We start from the raw sequence: 17860 nt of genomic DNA, 5'->3' as shown, positions 1-17860 counted from the left end.
CAGAGCAATGAAGTTCCAGAGGGAGGTTGTCGAGAACTTGCGGAACGACAAGTATGAGGAAAAAGAATAGAAGATGCCCCGATGAAGAAGGCAAGCAGGACCATCATTAAACAACGTTTAGAGCGTCATCATCACCAACTGCTGAGTTGTTGTTAGTACTTAAAACGTTGTTGAGTAAAGTCAATACCTTTACGTTCCAGTTCGTTCTTCCACTGCTGTCTTTGTCTTGTTCATTTACGACACTTAAACACACTTGATCCCCTGTTTTCACTCGACTGCAGCCATCACAGTTTGGTGTTTTCCAATGAAGAGTTTAGTGGTGTCAATTTCAAAGTTAAGTCTTCACCACAATCCTGCCTTTCATCTAATGTGCAATTTGAAAACCTGCATCAAGAGGAAATTGACAATGTATGTCTTTTTTAGGTTTCTGGGAGTTTCTAAACAATATTTTAATAATTGTACTTATTCTCACGTAGTGTACATGAGTGTCGATAAAAACAGTCTCAACAGGCATATCCAGCTCTTCTAAGTTAATACTTGGATTCCAAATATTTTTTTGCACTTTAAAAAAAATAAAATTTGTATTCTTTTTTTTGTTGTTATTTAAATAAACATGGCTAATGATTCTATTTGTGCTTTTACACAGGGCACCTTTTTCTTGGTTTTGTGCTCTAGCCTGGCCACCCCATAAAGACATTTCTGGACCCGCCCCTGTGAGCAGTCTCCCTCAGTTTAGGGTGAAATTGCTTTATCATTACTGTTGTTAACTGGGCTTTTCCGGACTCACCTGGCTTCTCGTGAACTTGTCTGAACGTGCATGATCCCACAGCACTGATGAGGACAACTCTTCACTTTCTCGCGTCGTTTATTCCATTTGCTTCGAAACAACTTTTCTTGGATTCCCAGGTCTGCTACTTTGTATTAAATGCCGACAAATTGCTTGTTAACACTGCCATATTTACGTTTTCCAGTATCCTCGTCGGTTAGAAAGTAATAATAAACACTCTGTGACCACTTTACCGTTTATTCGGGAATGAAGCACACACAAGTTGTGAGCCGGAATTTCTAACCTACACATATACCTTTCATAGCTATAACATCAAAGGACCAAAGCACATACTGTCATTAAAGATATTCTGAATATTGTTGACGTAATACACCTGTCATTTAGCCAGGAACAGTATATCCTCTGGCTATCTGGTCTTTGTTTCTGCACGAGCATGAAAAAAAGGGGAACACCTTATTACTGGAAAAGTCCGTCACTGAAATCTTTCCTTCCCTTACCCGCGTGTGGTTGTTATCGATGGCGTCCCGTAAAGAGACCGGTCCCGCAACTAGCGCTACTATTACTTCTACGGCCGGAACTTTGGACTCTCCTGTCAAACAGATCCAAATCGAGGGCCTGGTAAGTGTCACCACGGTGTCGGGAAGATACGTGTCGAATGTGGGTGGCGGGATTAGAGGGAAACAGTTCTGCCTCTGTTAGCAGATGTGGATGCAAGCTAACATATTAGCATCGTCATGGCGGACAGCTAACATTAAGATGATATTCTGCTTTAATAAATGCCAATAGCCGACATTACATGGCCATATCTGCTATGTTATTAGTGAAGCCGGCATGCAAAAGAGTTATTATCTGTTAATAATATTCAAAATGGCGGACAGGCTCATTGTTGCTGTTAGTTGGAGATGGCTTTCAGATTCAGAAAGCTTCTTGGGGCGTTTAATTTTATCCACATCCTCCTTAAAACCTCCTTACGAGATGTTTGCATTTACCACAAAACAAGGTTCCGAATTAATGTCTGTGTTAATTTTTGTTAAAACTATTGTACCTCAAAACAGGCAATCCGATTATAACCTGGGCATGTAAACAGTTGATCAATAGAACAAAGAAATGGCAAGTATCACATCGATTGTCTTTTGAAATCTGCAGCCATTAAGTCCCTTTGAGGCATATAGAAAAGCTCTTAATTTTGAAAATAATATCATAGCTCTCATTTACTAGGGCTGGGTTAATATGCTTTTACCATGATTTGATTGTATCATAATATTAAGTTGTAGATCCTGTGTTGTGATCAGACAGAAATCGAAATTGAATGATCCATTACATAAGACATTAACAGTTTTTTGAAAAAAGGGGTTTTCCAAAATCGATGTCAGTCAGTCAGTTTGGCATTTATCTAAATTAAGTAGGGCAGTGATACATATACCAAATGTATCAATGATAGCCACCCCTGCTAATGATAACATAAACACAGTAAGGCTAAGTAAAAAATAAAATGTGTTTTGGTTTTGCATACTCTAGCTAGTGATGTAAGAATATGATTTGAAATGCTGGGTCAAAATTAATTGAGCCTCTTAAAACGGGACACAGCACAAATGTGAACCTTCAAATGAAATGGAATAAATGTCTTGGATAATAGATAATACTTTAAAAGAGAACATCCAATACCTTTTGATTTAAATCAGTAACTGCTACTTTAATAAAACACACATTTAACTGCCCATCATGTATCAAAATTTCATTTTCCCCCCACTGACAATGTATGACATTTTTCTTATCTTTGAAATATCAAATTAAGTTCAAACTAATATTTCTGCAAAATGTCAAACTTTAACCGTCATTTCACTGTTAATATCCCCAAGCCAAATATACATTGAGAGATTAGATGGCAGCAGTACCCGGTAGTTAAGGCTGCAGTAGTCATATTTTGTGATTCCCCAGTTATAAAACTGTGTGTCGGCGTGCCTGAAAAGTTGGCATATGTATGAAATACAGAAAGTGCTTACACACATAAATATTCTAATTTATAATCCGTTCTTCATCACTGCCAGCATATCGTACTGGTCTCTGAAAATTATCTCCCTCCTCCATCTTCCATCCGCTAGCAGAACCAAATAAACTATTTTGCGTAATTTCACATTGTGATTACATTCCTCTTTATTCTCTCTCCATTTGATTCAATCCGAGTGGCTTCAGTCTTTAAACTGATTGTAAATGACAATAATAAAAATGATGATAATAATAATAACAATACATTTGATTAAAAGAAGCATGTTGTCTAATCATTGTTACATCTTCACAATAAAAACCTGAAAACATATAAATATAATTAGAAGCACAATATAATTATTTATGGAAACCGACTCCAAAATGGTGTCTTTCTCTCTTAAATGCTCTGATGATATTAACTTCTCTTCTCTTGTTGTTATTATTATTATTATTATTATTATTATTATTATTATTATTATTATTATCTTATTAATCTCATTATTGTCTGATTTTCTTTTAGACCTTGCAGTTTTTAGATTTCTTTGCAGTGTAGGCAGTGTTGTCGGTGCTGTGGTACTGGAAATTATCAGTGTGCATAATGTGTTTAGTGTAAAAGCCAATAAGCGCACTTGTTCTCTCTATGAACGGCCTTGTGACTTTTGGGTCTCCCATCACTCTTTGAACTGCCCTATGATCTGACTGGTCAAAGCCTCTAATCACGCTGCAAATTTAGCTGTGAGGCTGTAAACAAATGAAGTTGTTCTCTCCCAGACTACTAGTTTTGTATTATGTTGAAAGTTTTTTTTAATGTTATTATTGATCCACCTACTATACATTTAAATTGCTGTCGTGTCACTTGGTAAAACTCAACTTCAAAGACCCATAACACCACCTTTTTATTTTATGTAGTTCTCCTATATAAACAGCAGAGGACAAACTTGCCTCACAGCCATTCACTTAAATTCTCCCTCTCCCTTCTTTACATTGCCCTGGACACAAAGCAAGTAATTTGCCTGGTGTGCGTCAACACAGTAGCAGGAATTCTTACTTGCCAGCTGCTGCCCTCCTTTTATTTTCTCATTAAAATTGCCTGAGAGTCTTGGGCTCTAAATTTCAAATCTAAATAGTTCACCTTAATGTATATTTAGACCACCTTATGAGATCTCCAAATTCCTTAAATTTAAGGAATTTAAATTACAATGGTGAAATTAAAAGCAGCTGAGAGATGTTTTGCGTGCAACCTGTTTGGGATGCAGCCTGTTGAAGGTAACATGTTTGTTTGAGGTGGAGCTTTGAGACATGTCTCACCTGAATGCATTGATATGCAGCAATTGCTGCTGTGTTGCATCATGACCCGTCTGGCAGAGGTTTGGCTGGAGGGTTGCTCACAGACGGCATCACCACTGCTGTGTTGAAAAAATTGGATTGTTTCCTTGGTTTTGAAGAGGTTTCCGTTGTTGCTGTTGCCACAGGAGCGGAGTGCTATGACTTCCATTAAACACCTACTGAGATCATACATTCGCCTGAATTTAATAGCAGAGCAGAATAATCATTCTGGCGTTTGATACACGTCAGTGTCTGATTCACATGGTGTGACTGTGTATGTTGTCGTGTGCAGTTCTATTTACAGTGCGGTAAAAACTCAGTGGCATAAAACAGGCAAGAAAAATGTCCAAATTTGTTGTAACATTGCTTACCAGTGGCAGACATTTCTCTTTTTTTTGCTTTTTTTTTGTTGTATTTTTTTTTAATGTGAATGGGTAAAAACACTGTGACAGAAACTGCCAGTTCTTTGCCTTGAGGCTTGTTGCACTTGTCTTGGGTCCTTACGCACAAAGGTGTCAGGACGGTCTTTACACTACGTAATGTGTCACAGATCGTCTGGAACACATTCAGACTCTAGAGATGACTTACTACTAGTGTAGAAGCATGTTTTGTTTGCCATTCACAACTGTAGTTGTTGGAAACCAATTCTTGCTCTGTATTTTGAAATTTGGGAATTGATCCAGGCTTAGTTGTGTGCCATAATGTTACACCAGTCAAAAGAAATACATAACCAGCACATTACCTGGTCTAAAAGGTAATACAAACTTTGAAGCAGTGGCAACAGGAATTGTCTGCATAGTACAGCTCTGATTCAATGATCTGAGGGTGAGCAGTAAACAGTGAAGCTGGAATCAATGAAGTTTCAAGCACTCATTTACATTTATATGCTGCCGTTTTCCCAGAGAATCAGAAACAGTGAGTTTTGTAATGAAAAAAACTTATGCTTAATTTGTTGCTGCATACTTTAAATCATCTTTGTATACTTCATGTGAGAATTATTGCTACATATTAAAGTGAGTAACAGCTATTAAAGAGTTGGGAAAACAGACGGTGTTGTTAAGTTTATTATTTCCGAAATTGCATTTAGACCTCCCATTGTCATTTATTAGCCTTGGACTCACCTAGATAAAAAGTCCAGCTTGGCATGGAAAGACCTGTCAGAAGCTGGCATATAAAGTGGGACCCTAACCCAAGTGGGAATCTTCTATGTTCTTCATGCTCGGTGTAACCCAGTAGATGGACCATCATGCCACACAAGTGTTGTAGAGATCATCAACACAGTGGCACATGAACAACAGTCATTATGGGATTGTCTCTCTTACAGTACTTTCTCATAACTTGAGTCCCGTTGTGGCGGCAATATGAGTGCTTTGGTGTGAGCGAGAGAAAAGATTTATGATGAGAATTAAAGGCAGGCAATGCGGGATTTGGGCCGCAATTGATTTTGCACAATTCAATTTTAAGCTTGTTGATTTATGATGCACTGTCCACATATCAATCTTGCCCCTCTCCATAAGAGGTGAACTTACTGGGCTTCTGGACTTAGCTGCTGGTGAACCAGATCAATATGTGTGTGTGTGTGTGTGCATTTCAGCAAGTCACCATAATATAAATCAATACATTTCAATGCATGTTTTAAGGTTGGAGTTAGGCCAGCAGTAGTTATGGTTAAGGTTGGAGTTAACAAGGTGTGTGTGTGTGTGTGAGAGAAGGGAAAGAATATTGGAGTAATGTGTGTGTGGAAGTTTTGCACAGAACTTGAGATTTACAGGCTTTTCTTGACAATACCTGGTGGTATTTTCCCAACATTAGGAAGCCAGTACAACAAATCCATGAAAACCTTCTTCTGTCCTTCCTCTCTATTTTTCCTGTGTGGTGCTAGTACTCTCTTTAAACCTTTAAAGCTTGTCTGTAGGTTCAGGAGTTTTCTCAAAGCCCCGCTTAGTTTCCTTTATTTGACTGTCCTGGAGTTGTTTTGAACCAACCTCCTCCTCCTTTTCCACATCGATGCTATTTAAGTGTCTGATGAACAGATATCCAAGAGTCAGATATCGCAATTAGCGTTGCGTGTCTGTGCTATCTGCTCTCACTGATGGAGGAGACCAGAAAAAAACATGGGTGGTACAGGGGGTTTGGAAAGCGGCTAGTGTTGCATATCCTGTGAAACCCCCTTACTGTCCTTGCCTTCATCTGGTCCCCGCATGCCATCTTTTGTCATTATTACCTTTATCCTTGTGGTCTCTATTGCTCAGCACTTTCACTGCTGCCTTTCCTCACTCTCCCTTTTATTTCCATTTTCTCCATCGTGTTCTCACTCCAACATTTTCTCCCCCTCTCTCTATCACCACCCCTCCCCAACCTATGATTCAGACCTACCTCCCCTCAGTCAGTTAAGCCATGGCAGCCAAGCAGAGAATGAGATTTGTTTTTCTCCCCACTCCACCACATATCGTCTCTCTTCTCTTGCCCCTAGCTCTTTTACTTGTTGCATGACAAGTCTAGCATCTATGGAAATAAATCATCTCCCAAGACACATGCACATGTGTGTGTGTGTGTGTAGGTTAGTGAGACCAGTGAGGGCTCCCTCATGGTGTTGATGGGTGTTTTGTAGTGAGCATAGCTCCAGGACTACCACCCTGCTCCTGCATGTTTGTGTGTGTATGTGTGTATTATTAATGCCTTTGGTTGTGACCTGCTCACACTGTTATCAGCGTGATTTATGCTCTTCCCCTCCACACTATGCTTTCAGCTTCTTGTCGTGTTCCTGTTCATTTAGATGCTTTGTTTTCTTCTCCACTTTTTTCCTTGGCTGCTTTTTTCAGGGCCTCTCATGATGTGCGCGTGTGAGAGTCTGTCCACGTCATTGTATTTTGTGTTTTCTGTAAATAAGCCATAGCCCTTTATTGATATCCTTGGTGTCTGTGATGCAGCATTGCAGTCCAAACCAGCTCCTCAATCATGTGAATGCTTGTCCTTTTGGCCCGTTTTGTTCTGCCATTAAAAATTAAACACACAATGATGCATGGGCACACCATCTAGCTGAGGCATGACAATGTGGTATATCAGAGTACAAGTCCAAATATACCGTCCCACTGTCTGAGCACTTTCTCTTAGCATTTCTGTGCTCTGCTGAATACTAACTGGCCTTTTGTACGCACTCAAGATCAGTGATGCACCAGTGTTGGAGCTGACAGGTGGTGCTTACATCTCAATTTACCTCAAACATAGCCAGTGTTTGGCCAAGTAACTTACCTCTTCAAGAAACAACACTTCATGGCAACTGAATCTTTGTTTTTTTAGTCAGAGCTTGGTGACCAGTGAAAAGTGTGGAATGGTTGGTTGATGATTTATTATGCAATTTGTGGAGTGTCTTAGTGATATGGTTAATTTTGCTGGTTAAATAAATTGCATTGTATTAGCCGCTCTCAAAATTAAGCTTCAATCCTCCTCCTTTTTTGTTTATGGAGACATCCTGTGTCCACTTTATTGGGTACACTTGTGTAGTCCTATGCAATCCATAACAACTGTTCTGCTATAAGGTCAGCTTTCTGGATGACTAGTGCTATTTGTTGCAACAGAACAACCTACAACTCTAATGAATCAATTTCATAATTGTTATTTATCCTGTGTCTTCATGATTAAATTTTTTTTTTTTTTTTTTTTCAAATTTTCTTGTCAGTTGTTGTTTATTCATTTTAATAATACATTACCAGTGTTATGCACTGGTGTGTAAGGTGCATGCATTTGCACTGCCGTTCAGTACCAGGATGTTAGGTTCAGTTAATGCTGTGATTCAAGTGTGAACCTGACCAAAATGCACATCATGAATGTTTTTTTCCATCCTCTGCTTTAATCATTAAATAATATTGAACTGCTAAGCACATATACAGTATGTATATCTTTACTATCATAGTTAGCATTACTTTCTACTTGATATTTGCATGGTCTAGGTCAAACCTAGAATATGGCTGACAGGATGGAGTTTAAAGCAGTTGTGGTAATGCAATATGCAATTAGCATATTCATGATTCAATTTCAATATATTTCCTTTCTCACTCGACTTGTTTCAGTAAAGTTGATGTCATGTCCAGTTTTACTCAGTGGGAGTTTTGGGACTTTCAGGTCTCACAGAAAAGGGTCTGAATATTTTTGTCCATATCAGTTTTTCCCTTTCTATAAATATCGAAAAAGAGTACAAATAAAGAGTAAACGAATAAAAAAAAATCCTGTTTGCTTTGTCATTATTGTGTAGATGGATAAAAAGAAAATGAACATAATGTGCAACCTGAGAGGCATTTTCAGCAGGTGGAATGGAAAAAAATCTCAGCAGCTTGTAAAACAGCCTCAACCAAAGTGACCCTAAAAAACTAATTAGTACAATCAACAGAGACACCACTGAATCGAACAACATAAATCAAAGGATGATAAAATACAATAAACAGAAATGCTGTGAAAACCACAAAATGCACAAACAATGGGCACAGTAAATAAATTACCTCCTGTTGAGAAAATGAAATCGTTTTTCAGAAACTGTAATAGGAAAGAGGATGAAGACTCCTTTCTTCCCTCTCTGCCTTTGTTCTGTTGCTGTAGTTCGATACTTCAGTGATATTGTTCTTTTGTTTGTTTTTAAAGGTGGTGCTGAAGATTATCAAGCACTACCAGGAAGAGGGCCAGGGAAGCGAAGTGGTTCAAGGCGTCCTGCTGGGCCTGGTGGTCGATGACCGGCTGGAGATCACCAACTGCTTCCCCTTTCCCCAACACACTGAGGATGATGCAGACTTCGATGAAGGTAACTGAGTGCAGGTTTTTGCTCTCTCAAAGGCATACACCTTTACAAACAACACAATATCACATAACAGTAAAAAAAAAAAACACCTGTTGGGCACAAAATGTCAGTACAATTTAAGTGGATGGAGAGATGGGTCCCATTGTGACAATGGCTGCTAGATGAAAATGTGAATGTTTCGGGAACACAAAGGCATTTGCTTTTTCTCAAAGTTCTACTAAAGATTGCTTTTTTGTCTTTGCCTTTCTTGTGTTATGATGAATTGCAAATTTGGAAAGTGTGCTGTTACTTTCTCACTGTGTGTTCTTTTTGCAGTTACCTGACTGAAGCACATAAGACATTACAAAAAGAGAACTTTTATTCATATAGATATTTGTTATCTATTCATAAAATCCTTTGATCAATCTTTTCATATACGCCATTAACTGTATTCTCTGCACAAATCTCAAAGACTGAGGTGACTTGACTTCAACAGTTTTGCGTGACCACAACAGACTCTTGTGTGAGCTCCAGTGAGGGTAAATGCTCAGCTTTGTTGAGTCAGTAGATATGTGTTTTTTACTTTGCCACCTATGGTGTAGAACCAGAAATGTGTGCACACCGTTTTTCAGATGCTTTTGGGCTGTGATTATCTGATCAGGAGGACACTTTTTATGTGTCCCAGAGCAACATAACGTCAATCTTGTCTTCTTCAGATGAGCAAAGACGGCATGGATGCTGGCAAGGCTGCGCTAATGCTAGGCTAATGCGTTTTTAGGCTGGATATTTTGAACTTGGAACAGGTTTTTAATGTTGTAGTTTGGATTATCACCGACAACTGTGCTGTACTGTAGAGTTGTTCTGTGTGGTCATATTTCATAATAAGTATGTTAAAGCGGAACTTGACCGGAAGTTCCTATTAACGTTGTTTTTTTGGTGTGTATCTGCGTCATTACCTTGTTTATGAAGCCCTGAAGTTTCTAAACAAACAGTTCATCCACTGCTGCTGTGTTTATTGTAATCTCGGGGCTCAGCGAGATCTCTGAAAATCAGCGGTTCTCCTGAACAGCCGATAGTCCTGCTCCGGGTACTAGTCCGGGCACATCCGGTTGCGAACATTGAACCGCAGAAGAAGAATAGCGTCCGTTGTGGAGGTGTTTCACGAGCGACAGTGTCTTCTGACTCTGGGTCTGACTCCGGGTCAAAGTCATAAAAGGGACTGTGGTGGGGAGTCGTGACGAAGCTATTTTTAAACATTGTTAAAACAATGTTTTGATAATGAGCAGCAGTGCATCCACCGTTCCAGAGGGGGAGCTACGCTTCTGAGAACTGGTGTGCTGAATAGTGTTGGCCAATCACAAGACTCTGTCTTCTGGGGGTCAGAGTTCACTCTGAAACATCGCGGGGAACAACGTCAGAAAAAAGGATTTCAATCGGCTCGTTTACAGCAACTAGGAGGGTTTGACCATAAAAACAAGTTAATATATGTAATTAGACCTCCATAACTAACATTTATGTGTAACAGGACCACTCTATGTGACCTTTAATGTAACTACTTTGTGGTCAACCTTTACATGTGGATGTTTTTGAATTTTTAATGATGCACCAGGATAGAGAGATCCAAAGTTTGTGAAAATCTCTTTCATAAAGAAGCAAAATTGGTATGACATGGAAATATCTCTCCACCTTCTACCACGTTATCCTCCACATGAGGGTCGGTTCAGGAAATTGGCAGTGACGCCCAGCCACATTTCCTCACTGTGCCTAAGTAAACACTGGCGGGCAGGTGGTTCTGAAATAAAAACAATAGATTTTACGGCCTGGGGCAACTTGAATAAATAACTCTCTGAGCATAGCTGTGCATTTTTAGAGATGTGTGGAAGATGTCCCCAAGCACAGTGTTGAGGACAATGTTGACTTTTAACTGAGCTAACTAGGTCCTTTGTGTCCTACACTGTCAGTGCGAGGGTTGAAGTGTGAGGGCAGTGGTGCAGGGATTGAGTAGTGGGGTTTGATTTTGTTTGTATTTGCATACATACACGTCATCTCTTGCCCTACTTCATGTCAGCATTCATCAATGGATGTCATGTCCACTGACCTTAGCTTGAAGGAATTGGAAAAAAAATCCCTCAAAAGGCCTCTGCTCCAGCAACTATCAAAAATGCTGCGAGAGACACAAGCGCCAATGTTGGTTCAAGGTTGATAGTGGTAGGAACAGCTGTTAATGCCATGGCTCTTGTGGTTAAGTTTTGATACACTGGATTTTCCATCTGTCACTCTTCAAGTTAACAGAGACCTCAGTGAGGAGCAACTTGGCATGATTCGTTTGAAAAATGTTCTGACCTATGACAGAATTCCTCTCAACAGGGCTTCAGATCGAGCTGCAAAGAGTGACACACTTCAGGTTGTCTGTCTCTACAGAGCCTGTTTCCAACTGTGCAACACAAAGGAGTCATCTTTGTGAAGTGCAGAATACTTGTCTCTGCTCACAGTGTGTTTTATGCTATACTCATAATTATATCCGCCAAAATGTTGCAATTGTACTAACCGTATCATGCAGAACATGAAAAATGGATTTTATGCTTGATATTTTGTGTCTGTACTTCAGCCTGAATTGGCTGCCCACGCACAAAGCTGACCAACGAGACCCCCTCTCTTTCTACCCTGTTGCAACTAATAGCCAGTGTTTCATCTGAGCTGATGTTGGGGCGGATTGCCTCGACTCTACAGCAGCACACAGAACAAAAGAGTGATGTTGGAGTGTGAATTGGATTTTCAAACAATCACATCTCTATGGAAAATCTGTGAATTAATCTTAGACACATTGAAATTCAGCTCAAGATCCAAAACTTAGCCGTGGAATCATGGAGGTCATATCTGCCATTCAGATTAGTTCTTGTTTGCTTTAAAGGTACATGCTTTCAATTATCATTAATCAGTCATCATTAATATTAATAAACAATAGGCCACATAACAATATGTATAATGTTATGGGCAGTGCTCGAATGTTTTATTTCACATTTCCTGTAAAACATCACTTCGACATTTCCAAAGTCAGAGTCATCTGCCCTAAATCCAGTGGTTTAAAATTGCTACCAAGGCGTATGCGTTCTAATAAAATAGCGTATTGCCTTAAACTAGGAGTAGTTACTTTGGGTGCCAGTGTGTTTTGGAAGTAGTTGCTCCCACTTGCATTGTTGTAACTTCTGCTTGGTCGATTTCTTCTGGAAGTAAACTTTTAATCTGCACTCTATTAGTCTCTACCATGCTAGGTTTTCTCCTGAAAGTAAATGGCCTGAATTAGGTACATGGCTATGAAACTTTTTCACTTTCACGCACACTAATAGAAGAAGAAAATTTGGCCAAAATCTGTTTTCGACATTTGTATCAATTCTTGATTAATTTTCACTGACTTTGGTTGGATCTGTGTTTTTTTTTTCATCACTGTAGTCCCTTCTCTAACTATTGTATTGACTTTCTGATCCATATCAGTTAATTGTTACACCCTAAGATCAAGCTTGAGATTTAGGTCTAGAAATACTCTGCAGGGCAGCATGTACTCTGTTGTCCCCCAGTCATACACACACTGAATATGTTTAGTTGTATATGGGGGGATATTTGTCTGTGGTGTTTGTTTGCTTTGCTGCTAGAGGACCTTCAGATCAGAATTACTCCTCTATTCTATCTGTAAAAAAAAGTCAGGGTTGGCAGCTTAGTCATTGTGTGTGACTGTGTGCGTGTGTGAGACTGTGTGCGTGTGTGACTGTGTGCTATGCTGCTTTTCTATCAACAGATGCCAGTGTGGAGCTGTACTTGCAGAACAGACTGTCAGCAAATGTGACCAATGTAAGACAGACATAGAGAGGGATCAAGCAGGCGGCCTCACATAAAAACAAGAAAGAATAAAAACCTCAGCTGAACCCAAACCCCTCTCACTCATGTCCTTGCATTCTCTGCCCTTGTATATTAATAAAATATATGGAGAGAAGTGTAGGAAAAGCTAGTTAGCAAGTTAGTAGCATGTAGATAATGTGCTGTGGGCTTCTTCTTTGGCATTGATGATCAGCAATAGACAGGGTTCCCAAAGGGCCTTGAAATTCTTGATAGTTTGTAGAAAGAAATGTGCAAGAAAGAAGTTAAGTTGATATAGGAAAATGCCTCCTGCAGCTGATATACCCTTGTTTGTTATGACACCACCTACTGTTTTATGAGCCCTGCATTGCTTGATGTACGTAGGCTAGGCCTATGCAGAATAAAAATCAAGTTGCAGTTACTAGCAGTGTTGTGGACACTGTACACAGTCTCTCCGTTTATGCGAGATTTCAAGCAGCACAATGAGCATAGCAATTAAGCAAGAGAGGGCAAATTACGTGATTCCTTGGTAATGCGAATTCCAAGATCTCTGGCTCATCAAAGAAAATTACAAAGACTGACTTGCCCAAGATCCCAAGGACAGTCACTTGGCCAGATGAAGAGCGTGCTACAAATCAATAAAAGAAGACGCCATGTGTGAAGTGACTCTAACAAGTTGCCCTTCCACCATAAAGCTTGTCAACACATTCGGTCCTTACATTTTAGGGAATTGGTGCTGGCACAGTAATGCCTTGAAAAGTCCTTTGATTTGATTTTTAAGAATTGTATGTGAACCAAGGTGTGGGAACGATGAATAGAGCCCTGTGACTCAGTCCCTATGAACCACTATCTTGGCAACTTAAGATGCGGCGAAAAAACTAACCAGACCAGTGCTGGATTCAACCTGTCAGAGTTCACCACACACTTAAAATCCATGGAGATCAACTGATATATCGCAAAACTTGACAGACTGAATATATCTGATCCTTATAATGCCCCAGTGTGCTTTTTATTGGAGACAGCTAGAGAGGACATTATTCCGGACCTGCATTATTCTGACATCTTCAACTTCCATTTATCTTACTCCAGAGAGTCACGGAAAGTTTACAAGAGCCTCGAGTGAAACAAATGGATGCAATCTGGCTTCGTGACTAAAGATAGCATTGTTGTCACTCGCAGGGAATGTGTCACATTAGCATAACGTTTGCATTAGCAACGGGCAGTTTAATGTAAATACTTGCTGTGTTAACATTGCTGTGTCAGTTAGACCAAGTCCATTTATTAAAAGTTAACCACAAAATCTGTTGCTTGTGGGCTCCCATCGCTCCGTCTTCTTCTGCTCTCTGTGAGCACGTTTCATAGCAGTGACTCACCTCTACCGTCTCTCTGGATCCGCGGGGATCCGGTAAACTGCTCACCTGTTTGAGCAAAACATCTATCCACCATCTTCACTATTATGATGAAAACAGCCGACGAAGAGACGAGTTGTGTGACATCTTACCTGATTTATGTGTTATGTGTCTAGTACGTCTATAGAAGTGAATAGCATCATATCCTGTCAGAGGGCGTTGCCTTGGTTGTGTGATATAGCTACTGAAGCTATATTTTAGAAGTACAGAATACTGATACGAAGAGATTTAGTACTGTGGCAAACAAGGTTCTCAAAATATGTGCCACTTCATTCAAGCTTGCCGTTACTGGATGTGCTCTAGTATTATCCCCCAGGCGTTTAGTAGTCATAACATGGATAATATCACAATATCGCACTATGGACTTGTTAACACGATATTATAGTGAGATTTTAATATTGTTGCATCCCTAATGGTCTATGTTCGCGTTTATTTGATTGCGTGTCGGGGGTGACTTTTTCTTGTCCCAGCCATACATATTTTGCCATGCACCTGTCTTTTCTCACACAAGTCTACAGATATGTTGTATATCCTCTCACAAACTGCTTTTAGGGAAACAAAAAACGACAGGCAGCTGTCTCCATCTGACCTGCTAATGCCAATGGATTTTACACTGCATAGAGCTCACTGTCCAGGAATAGTGTCGAAATGATGTCAGTGAAGTAAGTGGCCGGAAAGAAGAGCCCAGAATTTGACCCAGATATTTTACACTGGATTTGACTGAAATATTGAGAAAACTAAAATGTACCATAATATACATCTTTTATATCATTTTGTATGATGTAATGTTAATTGGCTCAAAGATCTTGCTTTTCAGATGAGAATATTGATTGTACCACATTTGGGAAGAAAGTTTAATATTCAACCAATGTCACTACAATTGAGAAGCGAGAGGTAGAGTTATCCTGAAGGTAGAACAAAATTGTTCTGCTCCTTTCACTCTAATACTTGTCTCTCTTCTTTTCCCGTTTTCTATAACTGCTACTGTGAAAAAGCTGCCTCCACCCTTCTCCCCCACCATTACCCCTCTCAGCAATCTCTGACTCCGAGTCTTTCCTTTACCTCTTTTTGCCATTCCTTTTTCATCTTTCTCTTTGCCCGTTCTCGTCTCACAACGTCTTGATCAAACCCCTCTGCTCCTGCATCATCCTCATGTCCCTGCCACAACTGTAGGAGGATAAATTTAGCAATATACTGTTGGAAAGAGGAATAATGTGAGCACCCAACCAACATCCTGCTAGTAATTGCGTCTTTTTTTTTTTTTTTTTTTTAGATGAAGGGCTGTGACTATCAATCATTTAATCGAGCAAGTGGAGAAGGAACTCTGTGGAGTACATAAATGTACATACCCAATAATATATTGCAATATACAGTGTATACCGTTACTGATGAAGATGTTATCACGGTGTACCGCAATATGAATTTAAAGCCATGCTACAGAGCCCTTGTTAAAATAAATCGAAATTGTTTTGTGAAACGTACATATAAATATCCTATGTACGACTATACATGTGCTTCGAGCTTTTCCTGTTTGACAATATTTTTTTCTGTATTGCAAAGTGCTTCCTTCTGGCTCTCCTGCAGTCCCATGCCAAGCTACTAGCGATCTGCCCAGCACAGGTGGTTGGGCTGCCAGGCTCCTTGTCTGGGCTCATTCTATGCCCCAGTTTGGCTCAGAGGATCACAACAGTTGTCAAACTGGTGAAATAAACAAATTTGAAGGGTGCTTGTTCTGTACGGATTCCGGATTCAGTAATTAGAGATGTGTTTTGAGGGTAGTCCCCTTAAAGATGACAGCAGACGGCCTTCTCAGACAAGGAGCATTTCTTTTGGACATCTGACATGACAGCATATAGCAAAGTGTTGTTACTCCAGCACTAACAAGAATCTTCATTAAAAGAGCATAGCTCGATCTTTTTAGTGTATAAACAACGTGTAGTCTTTAACAGGGTTGAGATGTGTTGATTGGCACCCCCTTTTCAGTTTATTTGTTGTTTATGTCACTCCTGCTGCTACTGTTTGAATCTCACAGCAAACCAATTAGCTAAACAATTTCGATTTTGGAATAAAGATGATTGAGCTGTGTAATAAACACTGTGCCCCCTTACCAGAGAAATCATGCGTCTGAGAATAAAGCACAGATGATCATGTCCTTATAAATCTTACATTTTACTCATTATGCACTGAGTAGTATTTAATGTAGAAAAGGTACCAGACTCACATGTGTTGAACTGTAAAGCCCATTTTCTTCAATCTAGGGGCCTTCACACAAGGGCTGAAAAGACACGTCATGGAATGCTCTCGAAGTTAAATTCACATTAACTGGAGTACTTGGAAAAGAACACGAAACTAGTTGTGATAAACATTGTTTCAATATATTCATGATTTTACGCCAAAATTAGCCGAGGGACTTATGTGACTGTCGCTGCAGCACATTTTTCTCTGCACCATTTCATTAAGAGAGCAGCTTTATAGTCACAGCCAGACTCGTCTCATCCAATCATTTTGTTCTCAATATTTCTCTATAGATGATTAAAGCAGAATGGTAAATATTCTTCAACATGATTGATTTTCTGTCCAAATCAGCTGAGAGAGCATAACTGATCGCCACACTGCCTCTCGCTCTCTCTCTGCTCTTCAGGACATTGAGGTTCTGGTCACATGTGTCTGCCAATAATTTTGTTGTTCTCAGTGTTTTTCAATGGATGCATTAGGCTTGAAAAGTGTGCTCGCACCCTGCTATTCATACATCAAATTATTTAAAGATGAATTCTTAAATACAAAGACATTCCCACCTCAACAAAACATATTTCATTTGTTCATTTATTTTGGCTGATTAGATTCAGGTTTATCGCTATATATGTAGAGTTGTTGAAAAATCTTTAGTTCCTCTAATAGAGGTTCATGTTTTACTATGAACGTCTTACAGTTCCTCCTAATTAGCTTTTTGTATCAGTGTTGCAGCCACCGCTCCTTACAGCCTACAATGTTTTTCAGTTGCTTAAGGTTTTGTTTTAAATCCTCACTCCTGCCAGCAGAGTACATCTAGTATATATTTTAAGTTTGTCAGGTCACATGCTCAATGTGATTCAGCGTGGAATTTAAAAGGCTAAAGGCTTGCTAATTGTTCATTTATGGGCAAAATCCAACTGCATTTCAGCTTCTGTCTCTTTGGTATAAACTGCCAGGATTTGTCTGTACTTAAAAAATAATGAAAGCCCTTTCCTTTCCCTTAATCTATGACCTTAATACCATTAATGCCTAACTAAACCATTTTTTTTCAGGCTAAAACCAGTGTATATGGTGATCTAGTAATCTAGTCATGTGTTGATCCAGGTGTGAATCATCACCATTTAGTGGAAAGCATTGAAACTATATGTTAATCCTTGGCGTATCTACTACATATCTGGTTTCTATAGCATTTTGCTACGAGAGCACTCTTTCTGATTCAAGTGTTGTGTTGTATACTAAAGGCAAGGGTGCCTTTTGATGGCTCATTGTGGATCATGTTACCGTACAATGCAATATGAGAGTGCACTCTGGATGAAAATGCTAAGATTTACATATATCAGCACAAAACAAACTTTTATCCCTCTCCATGCCATGCTCCTTCAAAATCCCTACTTTCACAAATTAACACAAGACTAAATATTTTGATATTTTTCTCAGCTCAAATATGCTAGTGTCAAGTGAATCTCATTGTTTCTGTTCCAAAAAAAAAATACTGTACAA

At 39.4% G+C, this 17860-nt stretch overlaps 1 protein-coding gene across 1 annotated transcript in view; it reads left to right on the top strand.

The window, feature by feature from the left end:
* Window positions 1–1284: 1284 nt before the first annotated feature.
* LOC310924280 (eukaryotic translation initiation factor 3 subunit H) overlaps window positions 1285–17860 on the top strand; it is a 50110-nt gene continuing 33534 nt past the window's right edge. Inside the window, exons 1-2 of the mRNA XM_083885971.1 lie at window positions 1285–1405; window positions 8735–8891. Of these exons, the coding sequence (XP_083742097.1) occupies window positions 1304–1405; window positions 8735–8891 (259 nt within the window). The 5' untranslated portion in view covers window positions 1285–1303. The remainder of the gene's footprint in view (window positions 1406–8734; window positions 8892–17860) is intronic.

Source organism: Microchirus variegatus (assembly GCF_963457635.1).
Source record: "Microchirus variegatus genome assembly, chromosome: 1".
Classification (NCBI taxonomy): domain Eukaryota; kingdom Metazoa; phylum Chordata; class Actinopteri; order Pleuronectiformes; family Soleidae; genus Microchirus; species Microchirus variegatus.
This window is presented reverse-complemented; position numbering and strand designations above follow the sequence as displayed.